The 18,929-nt window shown below is 27.2% G+C and overlaps 1 protein-coding gene across 2 annotated transcripts in view; it reads right to left on the bottom strand.

Moving 5' to 3' along the window:
- Window positions 1-1,547: 1,547 nt before the first annotated feature.
- LOC107439878 (Schwannomin interacting protein 1) overlaps window positions 1,548-18,929 on the bottom strand; it is a 37,041-nt gene continuing 19,659 nt past the window's right edge. Inside the window, exons 5-10 of one of the 2 annotated variants that reach the window (XM_071177789.1) lie at window positions 13,849-14,136; window positions 12,880-13,137; window positions 10,446-10,557; window positions 8,591-8,690; window positions 7,023-7,102; window positions 1,548-4,539 (exon numbers count right to left, since the gene is read on the bottom strand). In XM_071177789.1, the coding sequence (XP_071033890.1) occupies window positions 7,024-7,102; window positions 8,591-8,690; window positions 10,446-10,557; window positions 12,880-13,137; window positions 13,849-14,136 (837 nt within the window). In that variant the 3' untranslated portion in view covers window positions 1,548-4,539; window position 7,023. The remainder of the gene's footprint in view (window positions 4,540-7,022; window positions 7,103-8,590; window positions 8,691-10,445; window positions 10,558-12,879; window positions 13,138-13,848; window positions 14,137-18,929) is intronic. The other variant, XM_043041176.2, reaches the window with a different exon arrangement.

Below are 18,929 nucleotides of genomic sequence, written 5' to 3'. Positions count from 1 at the left end.
GCGCCACCCCCTCCGCAGAGGATCAAAATTGTGATGGCATGTCTTCGGATCATCCTCCGGGATGTTTCCCAGACCGTCGCCAATAGCCCATTGTGCAGCGCTAGTGCGACGTAAATTAACAACAACAACTAACTTACATGCCGGGGCCCCGCAATTAAAAACACCAGTCAAATGGCGAGTCGCAACTTTTTCTTTTATACAGCACTCTATAATGTTTGAAGGAATATTAAACATTACTGCCAGATTTTTCTAGATCTAGTTGTACAAAACAAAACTATTGAATAACAAATAATAATAAATATTTTCTTAGATGCAAAACCTGAGAAATAATTTTTTTTTTTTGCACCGTTAGTATGTTAAATTTCACAGAAACGAAGAAATTAGGTTTTTTTAACTAAAGAAAAGTATTTCAAACCCATTTAGATTTTTTACGAAAATTGTCCCCAAAAAATGACGATTAATATATTTTAGTTCGCGGGCCGGATGCAGCCCGGGGCCGCCATTTGGTAACTATTGCTCTAAAAGGATGCACAAAGCAGAACTAGTGACGAAAAAAACAAAGGAGAAAATAAACATTATTCTTTATTTATTCTTACCTTCATGATTTTTACCCCTATTTTTAGGATGATTTTTAAACTGTTGGTATACTATGGGGGGGGGGATGTAAGCTTAGTTTGATTAAGATCTGATATTTCTATTATTAATTCAAATCCTAGTTAAATGCTAAAACACACAATATCAAAATATAAATCCGAAAATATCAGGTGGAAATTATTTTTTTTTTTAAACTTAAGCAGAAATGAAAAGTTTACTTTTATAAGAGTGTGTTTTTATTATTTTTATTCCAACTAAAAGAATTTATGTTTAAAGGCATTACGCTGTGTTTTTTCCCCTCAATATTTTGTTACAAATAAATATTCCTGAAATTGTTAATTTAAATCTCATAATTTTGTCATTTTGAGACCTTAAAATCAACACATGTTACTCGGTTATTAAATATTTCTATCTGAGGAATTTTGCTCAAAAACTAATGTAATATATATATTTATTTCTTAAACCAAGACTCATAATCTTTACTGTGTTTAATAAGTATATTAAATAATTACAATATAATTTTTTTCCACAAAACTTTGGCCTTAATTTTAATTTGAACACTGATTTGTTAAATATATAACTAAAATTATATTTAATTTCAGAAACCCACAATTTTTTAAATAGAACTTGTTTGATGAAATTTGATTAATAATATTTAATAAAATTATTAATAAATAGTTAATAAATAAAACTTTTAATCAATAATTTAATCAAAGATTAAGTGAAAAGTTAATCTTTGTGTAATTAAATAGATTGAAACTTAGTTTTATGCTTAACATTGGAGAAATGTCAAATATTTCATTTTAACATTAATACAGATGATTGTATCTGTTATTTCAGTAAAATAGCTCTGGGACTATATAATGATTGCTAATGGTTGGTATCTTTGTTATAATACGAAATGGTTTAGGATAATATCTTATAAACGTCAATAAGAATGATACAAAAACACATTTACATGTTTCAAAAATTTATTCAACAAAACCATTCAATATTGGATGCAACTTTATATTTTTCTTTGCATGAAACATTTTAAAATATAAAACTGCATTTTAAACAATTATCAACATAAAAAAAACTAGGAATTAAAAAAAAAAAACAGTTCTTTTAATATAACTGGTTTCTAAGTATTTACAAAATATTTCTAACAACCTAAATTTTAACAATTTATTGCAGTAAATTATGATGGCAATAAAACTTTCATGATATATAAAATAACTTTACTACAAATTTATATTCAGTATCCTGATTCATATGCTTGGAAATAAATAAGAATGAAATAATGTAAAAAAATAAGCACAAACAATGTCATGGAAGAAAGCATTTGATATTCTAAAAACATATTTGTGGGAAAAAATTTCATAATATACATTTAGAGTACAAAAGTTGTGCTTATTTAGAAAGGAATAACATATTCAATTGTTTTTATAGATTACACATTACATAGATTAATTTAATATAAAGAGTAATTTCTTTCAAAGCTAAATGCATTTATTTCATGATGTTCATTAAGTTATTTTACTAATTTTATAAAAAGAATTGCTCAAATCTATCAAAATAATAATCTATGTTGAAATATATTTTAAATAGCGATTGTATTGATCACCGCTATATTATTATGAATTGCACATCACAGACCCTATATAATATTAATTGTCGAAATTTTTCTCATGAGCAAAAAAATTTGGATTTTTAAAAGTAAGGAAATAATATAGATTTAATTTCTTAATAATCAATGGATTTAAAACTCTGTTCATCAGAAAAATGTCTCCTTTTAAACAGAATTATCAATTAAATGTTTATTAAAATTAATCAAGGTTTTTTTTAAAAAAGAAACTTGATTTTGTAAGTAAACATATGAAAAAAGCTGCCATTAAACTAGAATACTATTCAGCAGAAATCTAAACAGAAACATTTAAGACTATTGAAAAGCTGGGAAGATGAACATTCTAAGTGACATTTTTGTAAACTTTTGAGTAAATTAGCTTTGAACATACGACAACAATGGGAAATAAAGATTAGGCATTGCTTTATTTCTTGTCAATCCTCAAAACTCATACTCCCCAAAAGAGCCTGTCTAAGGCTACTCATTGGCTGTTAGCAGCCAAAAGCACTAGGAACATTCTTCAACTAACAAAGCACTCTAAAAGATAAATTAATACCCTTATCCACCGAGATCTGTGAAAATTTTAAACTTAGTAAAATAAAGTATAATGAACAGTTAAAATAGGTCTAAAATCAGATGTTTCTCTGAGAAATCTCAATTTTTTTCAAAGTCACTTGAAACATTCTTCCACAAAGCTTTCCAATTATAAAGTAATTTTTTTTATAAACATACATTTCACACAATATGTAGAAATAAAAAAAGACCACAGGTGAAATAGCTGTAAAATTCAAAGCTTAATCGTCATAACAGACAAATATAGTTTAATTTTTTACACTTGAGAGCATAGTAAAAAATTATTATTCATAATAAAGTAAAAAGAAAAAAAAATTATTGTAAGCAAAAATAATTTTAAACTTGCAATAGTAACTGGCTAACAAAAGCATGTAAATATAGGCAATTATAAATACAACTTTATCTCATTAAAACTCACTTTACAAAGAGTTATACATATCACATTAGTGGAAACAAATAAAATGTAAGTATTAGCACATTGTTTTTTCTTTAAATAAATACTTTTCTACTTCTTGAACTATTTTTAAACACAAACAAATCGAAGACTTTTTAGATAAAACTATAACATAAAATTTCTTAAGAATTTCTTAGATAAAATTTCTTACATAAAATAATAACAAAATAAGAATAATGGCACAATAAATGCATGAATTTAAACTATATTTACAAAAAATAATAAACAAAAACATCAATTTGAACCTAAAATATAAATTCCATAGAATTGGAATGTAGCCTAAAAATAAACTTCTGCCAAAAAGTAAATTAACACAGCATATAAACTTTGAAACAGCTTCAGCTTTTCAATTTCACAGTGCACATGAACATATATTATTACATAAAGGTAAAGTATAGGTTCCCAACCTTTTTGGGCATGCCACCCACTTTGCAAAACAAACTTTATTTTTTCCAACTTTTCCTTATGAAAAATTAATTTTTGAATATTTATTGAACAATGAAAGTAAACTTTTTAAATTCTTTATATTCAATATAGCACACTTTTCATACCGTTAATTTATCAAATTCCTACTGACAAATAATTTTCTTTCTTAACTTTTTTAGTACATTTTTATGAATGTACTAAAAAAGTTATACCCAACTAGAATAGGAATTTACTTTTTTTACACTTTTCCATTTACTTTTATCTAGTTGCTCTAAGATAAAAGATAATTATTTGCAGCAAGCTTTTAAGTAGAGCATAAAATAACTCTGTAACAAAATATTTAAAACTACAAACCTATTGTAATGTTTCATTCTGATGGATAAAAAAAAATATACATAGATAAAATAATTCGTTAAAAATTCGTTAAGCTTGAATAAATGAAAAGTGATTTTTATAAGCTAAGAGTTCCTTTCCCTACAAAATTGATTAATAATATTTTTCTCCGTAAAATTGCTGAATTAATAACAGCTTTAATAATATGTAATTTATGCAAAGCTAAATATTTTGCAAAAGTATTGGTTTTTCGATACAAGAGAGAATAATAATATGTGTACTCGAAATTGCGAGTTTTTACGAATCATCTAGAAAGCCCCCTTAGAAATCTTCAACGCTCATGTTGGGAACCTACGAGGTATGTATATTGAAAAACAAAACAAAATAAGGAAAGTAGCGTATCATTTCCATTTACTTTTTGTTCATTCAACTTTCATGCTTGCAATTGTCACTACTAGTGCCAAAAAAAGGGAGCTGATGAAGAGGCTACATGAGGTTCTTCGATTTCAGATGAATACTCTGTGACCTTTTCACGGACTCAGTACTTGAAGCCCTGAAATTATACAAAAAAATAAATTTTCGTAACTGTTAGTGTTGGGAGAGTCACATCAACAATGTCAACCTTCATCTATGAAAAGGTACCCCAACATAAAATCGAGTTAACATGCCTTATAAACTAGTGAACTGGAACTGTATTTTTGTAGTGGTAGATACACTACAGTACTCCCCCACCAGAATTTTATCTGCGTCAGAATTCGATGAACGGGATACCACTAGTTGATTCATTGCTGTTTTGTGAGAAGATGGGAGAGCTGTATTAAGATCACCGCACTTTTGAGTGCTGATCGTGAGCTGTATTAAGTGCACAGTTGTGGTCACCCTTGTGTTGCAATAGCAGTCGAGTGTACACAGGCCGACGTTGTGTGTGATAGAGACTGAGTAGCAACAGCGCGAGGAGGTGGATAATGTTGCTGTAATAAGTAGCAAGACAACTGTTCAATAAGTGTTCAAATCGAAGTTGGAATTTCTGTCCACGTAGGCGTGTTCACATCACGTCCGGGCCACCAATGTGGGGAGATTCACATCGACAATGTCAACCTTCATCTATGAAAAGGTACCCCAACATAGAATCGAGTTATACTAGTGAATTGGAATTGTATTTTTGTGGTGGTAGATACACTAAAGTTAGCAATCAAACTTTTTGAAAAATGTTAAGAACTACTAACATAGTGATAACATTTGATGTTTAGTACAGTACAAACTTAATTATCTGAAATATGCAGGAATCATCAAATAAGCTTCCGGATACTTGAGCTCTAAAAATTTAGGTTTTTTACAAGACCTTATTTTCAGAAAAAGGTTCATGTCTTAATAATAAACAAAACAAAAATAATTGAATCGATACTTTTAAAAAATAGTGATAAAAGTTAGTTGCCAATAAAAACTATTCCTTATAGAACGATAATAATATGCTAAATGAAAAAGATGCAAAAAAAAAAAAACAATTTTTAATTATAACAATAACCCTTATTTAACTATCATCTGTTTTAGTATTCAATGGCGAATATTCTGGTACTTCATATTACTGCATTTCTTTGAAAAATGTCGTCACGACAAAACTCAGATACCAGTTCTTCATGTATAAGAAATAATGAAGACAAAAGAAAATAAACTATAACTTTACAAAGCATAAATGAGACTAACAGCTATAAAAAAAATGAAACTGGAAAGTAGAAACCAAAATCAAAACAGATGAAAAAAATCTTAATGCTATCTAAATTCCAGTAACTTGAACATTTCAGTTTACTTTAATTCAATACAGTGGAGATGTTATTGTATTTTAAAATTAGTAGTTCTCCTGATTTTGGAATAGAAAAGTAACACAGTTAATTATTTAAATTTTTTTAACAAGCATTGTACTATTCAATTCCAAAGAATTTTTTCCCCATGATTCTTTGAGATTATCCGTTTTTTTTTTCTTCGTTGACTTGCGATAACTGATTTTTAAGGTATAAGTTAATATAATCCAGTTAATGTTTTCTCCTTGAAAATTGAAATTTAAGTAAAGAAAGAAATTATCTAAAATAATATATATCACAAATTTCTAGCAAGTACCTTACATTATTCAAATATGCCAAGAACAAAATTCCCTGTATATTTATGATTAGAAAAATTTCTTCAAGAAAAACATTATGCTTGCCACTTAATCCCCAAAATATAGGTCAAATAGAAAGCAAATTTAGACATTGTTACAAAATAAAGCATTTTAACTGATATTCAATCAATAGCTAATACATTTTTTTAAAAATATAATATTTATTAATGTTTAAACTTTATTGAGTAAGTATTATTCTACAGATAAAAAATAATCTTGAAATCAAAATATTTTATAATTTCTTACAAATTTGTGAAAATTTGACGACTATTTTCCAGAAAAACTTTTTGAGAAAAAAACAGAAAGAAATGATTCTTTGGGTTGTTGTAACTAATATCAAACACTAACAGAAAAAAATAGAGACTTACTAAGGAAGCGTCTTTGTTTAAGTTGTAAGGTATGCAACTAATTTATTAGGAAACAATTTAGAGATTTATTTTCTTATTCAGTTGAAATTCAAATATAAGAGGGAAAAAAACATTATTAAGATTTTTGATAATTTCAGTTTTAGAATGATTTTCTAAGTCGCTGAAAATATGAGAATCATTTGATAATATAAGGAAACACAGAACTTTTTTTTTTTAAAAATTACACTGCATTTATAACAAATATTACTGTTAGGTTTGCAAAAAATAATAATAACAAAAATTGAAAGAATATGATAAGAGCAACATTTATATATTCAAATTTGTTAAGTAGAAATGTGTTTGAGAATTTCTCTCCCACTTTTCAAATGTCAAAAAATCATGTATGAAATTTAAACTTTTTGAACAGCAAGAATTGTTTTACTTCATAGTAGCATAAATAATAATCTTTCTACTTGCATTTATAAACAATTACATATTTATTTAAGTAGTGCTAATTAATTTAAGAAACAATACCTTACTTTTTACTGTCAGAAGTACTATTTACGGAAACCTGAGAGCTTGAGGAACTAACACTGCCACTTCCCTTTAAACCTCTAAATAAACAAACCAAAATTAATATTCAAAAAGCAAAAATCTTTACATTTTTCTGAGGCAATAATTGTGACAAAGATATATACTGCATGTATTAGGTCTATATCCAGGTAAATATAACAAAAAACAAAATTTTCTATAATATGCGCACCTTTTTTATAACATACATACATTGTATGATACATAAACTTGAAAGTAAAACTATATTTTGGTAAAAGAAATTTCAGATTTTTTAACAAGATTCGTAACTTTCTTATTTTTTACCATTCTTTCATATAATTTTATTTTCTTGGACTCAAATGCATGCATTATGTCATCATTTTAACTGAGTAGATTATAACATTTAATAATTCAGAATAATATACATAATTTAAAAATATAGTATAAAATATATTAAATATGTATAATTTAAAAATACAGTTGCCAAATTAATGATGAAATATTAAATATTGATTGGAAAAGTGATTTTTACACGATTACACTTATGCAAATAAAATGTGTTTAACAGAAATAAATGTAACAAATTAATAAACTAGAAGAATAGATCAAAGACATTATATTTTTTGTTCAATTTATCAAATAAAAACTAACAATAAAAAATAAATAAGTACTGATTAAAAGAAATCTTTGAAGAAAAATTTTCTTCTTTTAGCAGATTGACCCTTTATTTATATATGTTTTTTTTTAAAAAAAGAAAAGGACTTATTTGATACATAATGGAAAAAATTCTTCTTTCCATAATTAAAAATAGCGGAAAACACAGACAAGGTTATATTTTGTAAAAAGATAGATGAAAAAATAAGGCAACAGTATCATCGAATTCAAATCTAAGTTTATAACAGGATGATTTAAAACTGGCATTCAACTAAAGAGCTAAAAGATAATGATTTTAAAAAATTTAAACTCATTGGCTGTTCGGGTGAAGAATTTTGCAAAAAAATATTTATTATTCAACTTAAGACCTCTAGCAATGATAAAGATTTGATATATAAAAACTTTGATTGCAGTACATAAATTTAAATGCAGTTTTTTTAAGAGCACCAATGCAATTTTTATATAGGCAGAAAATTCCATGTATTTTGTTCTTTATCAACAACAGACCAGTGCACTATCATAACATATAGCTAACAATAGTATTTTAACAAAATAATCAGGTTTTATTATTCATCAAATGATGTAAATTATTTTGGAGGGAAAAGTTGTTTGAAAAACTTTACTTAGCAAAAAAAAAAAAAAAAAAACTAAGCTTTTTTTTAAAATTTAAATTTTGGGTCCACTTTGGCAAACTCTGTCCAAAATCACCACAAATATGACTGATAGGCTATGCCGTACACCACGGTTTTCACTTATTCAATAATTTGGCATAAAATTTTACTGTATAAATTTGTCAAGCAACTCCATAGGAATTAAGAAATTAAATGAAATATTTAAAAATGACAAAAAATGGACATAAATACAAGAATATTTTTTTGAACAGCTACAAAACTTACAAGTATCTAGTTAAATCTTCAATATCTACAAGCATAGAATCTTGTTCCATGTGCAAATCATCACGCTCTAATAAAAACTTCACCAGATCTTCATTTAAAGCTACATTAAAAATTCAAAGCCATTAAATAAATATCAATTTTACGAATGCATGTTAAATACTAAGCAACAGCATTAACATAGATTAATTTTTCACTAGCTTTGAAAAAATCTCATTAGGAAAGATAGTCATTTAGAACTAAAAAATTCAAAGACATTAAAAAAATACCCAGTTTAGTGATGTATGTTAAGTTTTAAATAAAAGCATCAACATGTACTATTTTTTCCTTAGTTTAAAAAAAATCTGAAAAGGAAAAAAAAAATGAACTATGTTTACTTAGCTTAAATTGTCAAAAGAATATACAAAAAATGCAAATAAAGTTGACTTAAAAATCAAATTTCTAATTTAACACTAGAAAGAAACACCTTACTTCTAGAAAGACATATATGAATTTAGAGTTCATAAACAATAGGACATACTGGTCTTTTTCAAAATATATGGTTTTCCAAAAAGAAAAAGAAAAACCAATGTGAAAAATAGTACATAGATACTTAAGTGACTAAATGTTTCGTTATTAACAAAAATTGATTGTTTAATCAAAAAGAAATTACATGAATATAGAAAGAAATTACATTACATGAATATTAAAGAAATTACATACTCATTTAAAAGAAATGACATGAAGACAGATGATTTTGGAAAGATATACTGATTAAAGTGAAAATATTGTTAGACAAAACAAAACAAAAATAACTCATTCGATTATCAAACTGTAAGAAACATTTTACATTGAGTTGACCGTAATACCAAAATTTTTTCTTAAATTCATCAACGAGAACATATTCATATATTTATTTATTATAGATAAAAACAAATTAATATTCAGAACTTTAGTTTTAAAAACCATTTTAAATTAAGCAGTTTAAAAATACATCTTTATGTTGGCTGTAGTTAATTACAATATAAAATGCAGTTTAACTATAATTAGTTTCAGCTTTTTACCCCTTTAATTAAATGCAATCTGACAGAAACTTTTCCTGTTTTTAATTCTTTTCTGCTCAAAACCTTTAAAAATTGCATATTTTTTATTATTTAACTAACTAACTCCCTGGCATTACAGTCCATGTTGGACCATGGTCTCACTAACAATTTTCCTCCAAAGTCGCCTGTCTCTAGCTCTTTGTTTTCAGTTTCGGACTTTTAGAGTCTTAAGGTTCTTTTCCACCTCATCAAACCATCTCTTTTTATTATTTAACTAGACTGTAAAAAAGATCATCATAAGAAAGATGTTCACAAAGTTCGTTTGAATTAGTTGGTTTGCAATAATTTTCAGTTTAACTAAAAATTAGTCTGAATAACTTACTTGAGATAATTTGTAATAAATCAGAAAAAGTTTTCACTCAATCTTTTTAACTTAAAAGCATGCATATTTACCAAACTTTAGAAATGTAATTAGATTATTGAGGAAAAAAAACTAATTTAAGATTTCTTTATCTTTATCAGATTTAGTACAGACATTCGGGTCACTATTTTGAAAATCTTGATTCAGTTTTTTAAAACATGGAAGCAGTGTAACAAACAAAATTTCCCAAAGGAATAAATTTATCTTGTTATTATCTGTTATTACTTCAAAAGAAAAAAAAAACTATAACATTTGTTTAAAAAAATTATAATACAATTCAAAACAGAATATGCCCTTAAAAATAATCATTTATAGCTGAGTAAATTTAAAGTATTTCATACAAGAGGAAAAACACATTAAATATATTATAAGTATATTAAATTTTATTATTGTTCAAAAATTGATATCTACTTACTTTCAATTTGAGAATGCAAATCATTTACAATAACTTGAAGCTGAGCTACATTCATAGCAAGTAATGCATGATGGCTTAAAAGATTCTTCCCATCAGGAAAAGGTAAGCCAACCTAAAATAATTTCAAGAAAATATGACTCACATACATCATATTTGGATACATAATTAACAAGTTTTAACATTTTTAGAATTTTTCTTGGATTTGTCAACACTAATACTGGTAAATCATTGTATCATTTTTAACTACAAAAAATTACAATATATTTTACAACTATTAGGTGACATCAATACATTATACATCTAACGATAATTAAATCTTTAATTCAGGAAAGATAACTTCTGTAAATTCTAGATTTAAGGGAGAAAAAAAAAGAGCCTAACGACTAATAAACACAATTGCAATGTATTTAACAAGATCTAACATATAGAAAAAATTAAAACACGAGTTTAATAAATTAGAATTGAAAAACACTACTGCATATTATAAGAAAGCCATTATATTCATCAGACAGTGGAAGAATATGGCAGATCAGTTTAAGGAATAAAACATTGAAAACATACACTTAAATCTAATACAGGTATGTATATGTTAATTAACACTTTATTTTTTATAGGTAAAAAAAATATATACTAGAAATCTCTTTTCAATATATGGGAAGTAAAATATTTTAGTTGAAAGTTGACAAAGAATATTATATAATTAATAGGCAAAATAATTGAGAAACATAATAAACTGCACAGTTTTCAATAAAACACGCTACTGCACAAGTATATAACATGATATATTAATGTTTTAGTTCAAAAAAAACCTACATGAATTCTGATTATGATTTTATGTAACACTCTATTGTATTGACTTATTTATTTTAAAACTTATATACATTTTTCTGATTTATTACATTTCCAATTTATTCAATACAATATTAATCTATAAATGTTCTGTAAAGTAAAAAATAAAATTAAAAAAAAATCAAATTATACAAAATTAATTAAGGAAATGCAAGGTTTTTTCTAAAAATGCAACAATTTCTAAATTTTTATAGTTAACAGAATTAGTGATTAAACATGATTAAAAAATAAGAAAAATAAGCTTAAAGAACATGAATTGTTTCAAAGAAATAATTATAATAACCTTCCAACTAACTATAAATAAAATTATGAAAGTTCTAGATTCTTCTGTTAATTAGTTGCAAATAATCACAAACTGTATATAAATAGTTTTAGATATTTCCTTAAAATCAGAAAATATGCAGTAATCTAATTTACACATTTTAAATGGTGAAATACCTAATTAAACTATAAAAGTGAATGCATAAAAAGAAGTTTCAATGTACCATTCCAAAATTTATGAACTTCTTTCAGGTGTATATATTAATGTTTATAAATAATAACTCATTATATTAAAATATAAATAAATATGTTTGAAAAATGAATTTATAAAAACTTTTATTTTTCAGTATGGATATTTATGCACAAGAATTATTAAAAAAATAATTTGGCAATTAAAAATATAGTTATTCCCTAAAGATTATTGTAATATCAAATTTATATTTAGTGGTTGAAGAGATAAATGTATTTATTTATTATACATTAGTTTGCAATAGCATTTATAAAATTAAAAGATTTTCTAATAATTTTATTTTTAGGCCTCTTTGTAAAAATTGTTGAATGCAAAGTACAGTTTGGCCAAAGCTTTGGTTGATGTACATATTAAACTTTAGTAATAAATGAACAATGAATGTATATAATACATTGTACTCCATGTGTTTAGATATTCCTAATCTCATATGACATTTTTGTTCAGCTTATTAAGTATTTCCTAAATTAATATCACCAATTAAGATATGAGTTTTTGCTTTTTGCACCAGTAGTATGAAAAAGCCGATATTTAAAAACATTTTTTAACATAAGTAAAAAGAAGCATTATTTAAAATATCAAAAGCTTGTTCTGTAATTAAATTGATGTTTACAATAATCAACTGATATTATTAAATATTAAGTCACAGAAAAATCTAATTCAATTTCAGCTAGTATTATAGTCAATATCTAGACATTCATAATGTACAATTTCTGAATTTAGAGTGAAATTATAAGAGTTATATGCAAACATTCTTTTTATTTTTATTTTACTAGCCTATCATTTAGTATTCATATTCAATAAGTCATTTAGTATGTTTTATTTTTGAACTATTGAATGGCTTTGGTTTCAAGAATTAAATGCAATAGACTCTTTTTGACTATTGACTATGTTTGATTATTTGACTATTTTTTATTATAAGAAACAATTGTGCATACTTTAAAAGACAATATTTTATATAATAACATTTTTAAAAAGAATATTCGCAACACAAATTTTTATAGACTGAATTACAGCTCCATCTCCAGTTAAACATTAAAACTTAAAACATAATGTAATACAATAAAATTATCTTACAATATCAGCAATAGGGCTCTTTTTCTTTTTCTGTCTTTCAATTTCCATTTGCATCCTTGCCATATCTTTTGCTTGTGCCAAAGCTTCACGAGCTTCAGCTTGAAGACGAACATGTCTAGTGAGTAGATCTTCTTCGGGAAAAGGTTTTTGATCTTGTTTCGATACATGCCAACTACGTGGTCTATTGAAGAAAAATTTAGGCCTTTGTCTCTTTGTTACTGATACTGGTGAAGCATTGTTTTGTAATTTAGCAACATTCTGAAAAATAGAAATAAGAAAAATTTAAGCTGTAAGAATGAAGACGAAAATTACCTCTAATTTGAATTGGAATATGTATGTTTACTTTCTTGAAATGGGAGGGGAAAAAAAAGAAGAAATGCTTAAAAAATTGAAAGTATCTTTTGATTAAATCATAAAGTTTTTTTTTTTTTTAAGATCTTTGATTTAAATTAACAGATAATTTTTAAAAATTAATGATTTAAGCCAAAAATACTTTTTATTAAGGATAACTAATAAATATATTTTAAGGTTTTGATTCTTTTAAAGTCTGACTTCAGTGACCTTGAAGATTTCATCCAGAGAAATAATTAGAAGTTAATGTATGTAAACTGTTATTCAAAGTTCAAAATAAAGTTTAAAAAAGAAGAAGAAGAAAAGATAAAATGTGGATTAAAGTGGAGTGAAACTTTTAAATAATGACTTTAATTTAGTTGCTAGTAAAATAATTTGATGTTCATAAAATAAATTTCAACAATATCAATTTACATATATGTTCATTTGAATACAAATACTTTTATTAATTGCATTAGTCATAATTTAATAGTATTTAAATAGTATTAGGCATAATTACATTTTATTAAAGCTTTGATAAATATATAAAAAATAATGAGTTTTCCCATCCATAGAAAATTATAACAATAAACTATTTTGTAACAGTTAATAGAAATAAAATATATATATATAAATTACCACATCTTTTTTAGGAGATGAAGTAGAAGGCAATGGCAAAACAGGATTTTGAGCTTTTGGCACTAGCACCGGAGTAATTTTTTCTGGGGCACTTTCGTCATCAGGATAGGATAAATCCTGGTCTTTAGCTGCTTCATTCATAAAACAAATTTGTAAATTTCCACTATTTTGTAGTCTATCAAATGAACCGCCACTTTTACGATGCTGGCTGAGTTTTTCCGATATGTATTCTTCTGTGTCTGAACCCATGGCAAGTTTCCTTCGAATTTCTTCCCTGTCATTTCTCCTCTGAAAATAAATAATAAATTTGTAGTTTTCATTCAATAAAAAAATTTAACAAAAATAAATAAATGATAAATTGATATAATAAAGTGTACAGAAAACAATTATACATTTCTAATATCTAGATCAAATCTAATGCAAAATCACAATTGAAGAAAATCATTTTGCAGTAAAAAAAAGCTAAAGTTTCTAATCAATTAACTTTCTAGCTCTACAATTCTACATAAAAGATAAATAGATATATATTACACACTATTAGCTCTACAATATTATATAATATATACACAGTAGAGGGCCGATTATTCGAATTGCTCGGGACCGAACGTGGTTCGGATAATTGGAAAGTTGCTTAAAATCTAGTTTAAATGATTATTATTTATCCACTAACTTCCCTTCACACTTTTTCCAGGCTTAGGACTGGCAGTACTATCTAAAATAGCTCTGTTCAAAAGTTTTTTTTCTTTCAATTTTTGAATATTTTTTTTTTCTACTTTTTTTCATTTTGAATTTTTTTAATCATATTTCAGTTTTTTGTAATTTTTTTTTCAATTACTGTTTCTAACACATTTTTCTTTATTTTCCATTGCAAAAGAAATCCAGCAAAGATTTTTGTTTCAAAGAAGATGCTCTTTTTTGAGCAGCCATATCCCTTATTCTTTTTAAATAAATCAACTGAACTGCATCAACATCATTTTGACGTTCTAGCCAATTCATTGCAATATTTAATGAATTGCATGCTTCTATATGGGAAGGTCCATTATCTTGAACTTGGTCACCTACTCCTTCCTCTTCGTCTGTGGAGTTCCGATTTTCGTTCAAAGTGTCTTCATCATTAGTCAATCCTGAGAAGTTTTCAGTGTAACTCCACACCAGTCTTCTATTTCTTCTGCTGCATAGCGTGGCATCTTTTCATCCGGAAGGATCAGAAATTTAGAAAATTTTTTGATAAGTTAAAAATATTCTAAACTTCAAAAAAAAAAAAAATTCAGACATAGTTCGGATAATTGGCGCTCTACTGAATAACGATAAATCATGATTAACAAGTATGCAAATTGAGTATAAATCTGTTTAAAAGATTCTAGATAAATTAAGGTAATTTTTGTAAGAAAAGTAATCACACTTAGTTTATATCATTTCTAATAAACAATTCTAATGTTTAACTAAACATGTGAATCGGAAAATAAGATTACAATTATTCTAAAAAAATTTAAGAGAGAATAAATGTATATAAGTATGCATAACAATATTAACTTTATTTTAAATGAAATTCTGGATACACCTCCGAGATCTGATGCTTATACACACATCAGATTTTCTTTGACATGTTTTTTCCTCCCAATATCATTTGCAAATTTTATTTTTTCAGTGATTTTGAAACACAAACTGATTACCATCTTTGCAGTCTTGTGAAGACATGAAAGATAATTATTGAAAACATTTTCTTAAATATGTTAGAACAATTCAATCTAAAATGAAACTCTAGAGTGTAAATACTTTACAGTCATTTATATGATATAAATTTCATTTCTTTTGATTGAATATTTCTCCAATTAGAACTATTTTTAAAGAATGGCATTATAAAAATATTCTTTATACCTAACATTTAGAATTCTATGTTGTGAAAAAAAATGTCCTTAAAACTCAAATAGTAGCCAGGTGCAAAACTTATCTTATTTATTTTAAATGCTATTGTAAATTAAAGTTGGAAAGATAATTCTCATTCACTGAATAAAGTTATTTAAAATTAGCATATATATTACACAAATTCAATATTGTTAAATATTAGAATAGATTTTAGAACTATCCAAATTCAAATAGGAGAGGAATATTTAGGCAACAGAGAGAGAATTTATTGATATTAAATTCATAAATCATCCAGAAAATAAAATTTCCTTTACAATCATAATGATAAATGTTTGGTTGGTATTTTATTAACTAGTATACACTGAAACCTGAGTAAGTTAAACACATATTTGACAATAATTTGATGGTTCTCTCACACAAATGGTCAACATATAAAAGAAAAAAAATATTGATTTTGCTTATTGATCATCAAGATCAACTTATTCACTAACAGATGTAGTCAACATAAAAGGTTTCCCTGTACTACCGGTTACAAAAATAACATATAACTGTTTTTATGTTATTAACATATTTAAACGTCATGAACTTTTGACATTAAACAGACCTCATCATCTCCAGAACTACATGTGAAATTATCCTCTTCAATAGTCAATATACCAAATTCTTTTTCATAATCTAAGGGATCAATTTCTATGTCATCCGTGTATGAATAATTATCCTCTTTAAGAAAACTCAATGATTCAAATTCGGGCTTGTTTTTGACTGAATGCGATTTATCTAAATTATCATTACGGAGTGTAGAAATAAAATCTCTTCCGGCATTGCTAAATTTATGAATGGCACCGCCAAATTTATTTTTCCACGCATTCATATCTATTAAATAACAGTGATATCATTGATTAAGAGGAGTTTAATATTCCATCTTTTAAACAATCACGCGTAATATTATATTAAGTAATGGTATGTGATACAACTTCCCACACTAATTTTCGGATAGAGTAGACAGAAAACACCTGATTTCCCAAAGTTGAACAACCACTGCTGTTTACATACGAAAAAAAAAACACAAATTTAGACCACTCAGGTGATGTGCACAAACGATCCATATATATTTTTAAAGTTTTATTTCCGCTGCTTGAGATTCACGCATCTTTGATCGGCGTCAGAAAACTAACGCCGGATTCTCTTTTTCTCTTATAGTGATCAACGTTGGATGAATCACATGGCTATAAATCTGTTTTTTTTATTAATTATTGAATTAATTTAAAATGAGTAGCAATAGTACTTTATTTACGTCGCATTGGATCTACCCAATGGGCTATTGGCGACGCTGTGGGATAAATCTTTGAGGATGATTGCCAAGACATGCCATCACAATTTTGATCCTCAACAGAGCGGGTGACTTCCTCGCTTTGGTATCTTGACGACCTGGGAGCGAAATCGTTTGTTTACGGTAGAACAGTTTAACGAAGACAGCTACCGCGTGCCCTCGGTCCCTTTATCACCTGTTCAAAGTGGTCACTCCCCCGCACACTGACTGCAACCAGTGATGCTTGGTTACGGTGTTCTACAGGAAATCGTGTCTTAAGATCAGTAATTTGATATTCGAGAACAGAAATTTTAAGAAAGAAAGAAAAAGAAAAGAAGCCTACGGTTGTACTGGAGCAAAACGCAATCACAGTAAAAAATTATCATTCAGGACCAAATTAGGCAATCCTTTAGCCATAAAAACATTAACGCTGCTGAAAGAGTCATTCTGCAATTATTTCGTGCGAGAACGAGAACGTTGACTTTTTTTTTTCTCCAGTTGAATATTTTCAAACAATCCGGTTCTCGTTCGCCTGCTAGAAAATCGTAACCAGTTAAATGGTTCTTTAGCATTAGTATGCGGATACTTACAAGGTTTGAATTAAATTATTCCATGAAACTGAAGAAGAAAGATACACTTGATAATTGAAAAACTTCATTAGTCGTGATACTAATAAGGTGAAAAAGCTGACACGTTTCGAGTGCTCAAAGCAGAAACGTCCATTTTGGAGATCTAATAGACATAAAAGAGCAAAACAAAACTTATTTGAAAAAAAAATGAAGCTTGCTAACGAAAAAATGAAAAAAAAGTGAAAAACAAAACAAGAAAACCACGGTAGCCAAAGGAAAGCGGCAATGACCAAGAAAAAAGCTAATCAAATCAGGACAGAATGCATTTCCAAGAGATATGAAGGATCGGTATGAAACTCATATCATCCGTTATTCTCTTAATCTAAATTTAAAGCACGCCTGTTTTGCTAGATGTAACCAAGATCCCAATGGCGAAGTATATCGTAATAGTAAATGGCCCAGCGATTATCAATAGTGATTCGATCTTTAAGAGACTTAAATTTAATTTTTTTCACAGGCCCAAAAATGACTTTTAAACCAAATTTTCATAGGACATTGACAACTCTGAAGCAAATTGATGAGAAAAACGGTATATTAACAACTTTACTATAAGGTTTTGGAGAAGGAGACATCGGTGCCTTGTATATGTTTGGTAAGAAGCTGAAAAATAAATAATCAATTAAAGGGTTATATCCACAGTTTATGCGATGACAAGTAAGCGGAGGAAGTTAAGCGCAGAATTTAAAGCGGAAAATTCAGAGAAAAGGATTAGAGCAAAAGTGCGCGGAAAACGAAAGTGTGGAATTTAGAAATTTCTTGGCATTTAAGGTGATTAGAATTAAAATGAGGAGGTAAAAAAAAAAAAAACGGTAAAATGTTTACAATAGCAGAAGTGGAAAAATTATCAATTGATCTGTTACTACAGTGTTTCCCAAACTTATGAATTTTGTGTACCCTTTCCAAATGTTTCGCACCGCCATGTACCACAAACAAAAAAAAAAAAAAATTAATGCATTTTTTTACTGTAAAAAAAATTTAAAAAAAGTTAAAAATCCGAATTGACTGTTGGCACCACTAATTAACTGTGTCCCGCAGTGGAGTGATCATTAAGACACGGATATTCCCAGCAGATCACCGAAGTCAAGCATCACTGGCTGCGGTCAGTGTGCGGGTGGGTGGCCCACTTGGATCAGGGATCAGTCTGCGTGGGGACCGAGGGTGTGCGGTATTGGTCCTCGTTAAACTGTGCTACCGTAAAGTGCTCGACTTCGTGCGCAGGTCGTTGGGCTACCGAAGCGGGGGTGCCATCCCCTCCGCAGAGGATCAAAATTGTGATG

The sequence above is a fragment of the Parasteatoda tepidariorum genome, chromosome 2 (assembly GCF_043381705.1).
Source record: "Parasteatoda tepidariorum isolate YZ-2023 chromosome 2, CAS_Ptep_4.0, whole genome shotgun sequence".
Taxonomy (NCBI): Eukaryota; Metazoa; Arthropoda; class Arachnida; order Araneae; family Theridiidae; genus Parasteatoda; species Parasteatoda tepidariorum.
This window is presented reverse-complemented; position numbering and strand designations above follow the sequence as displayed.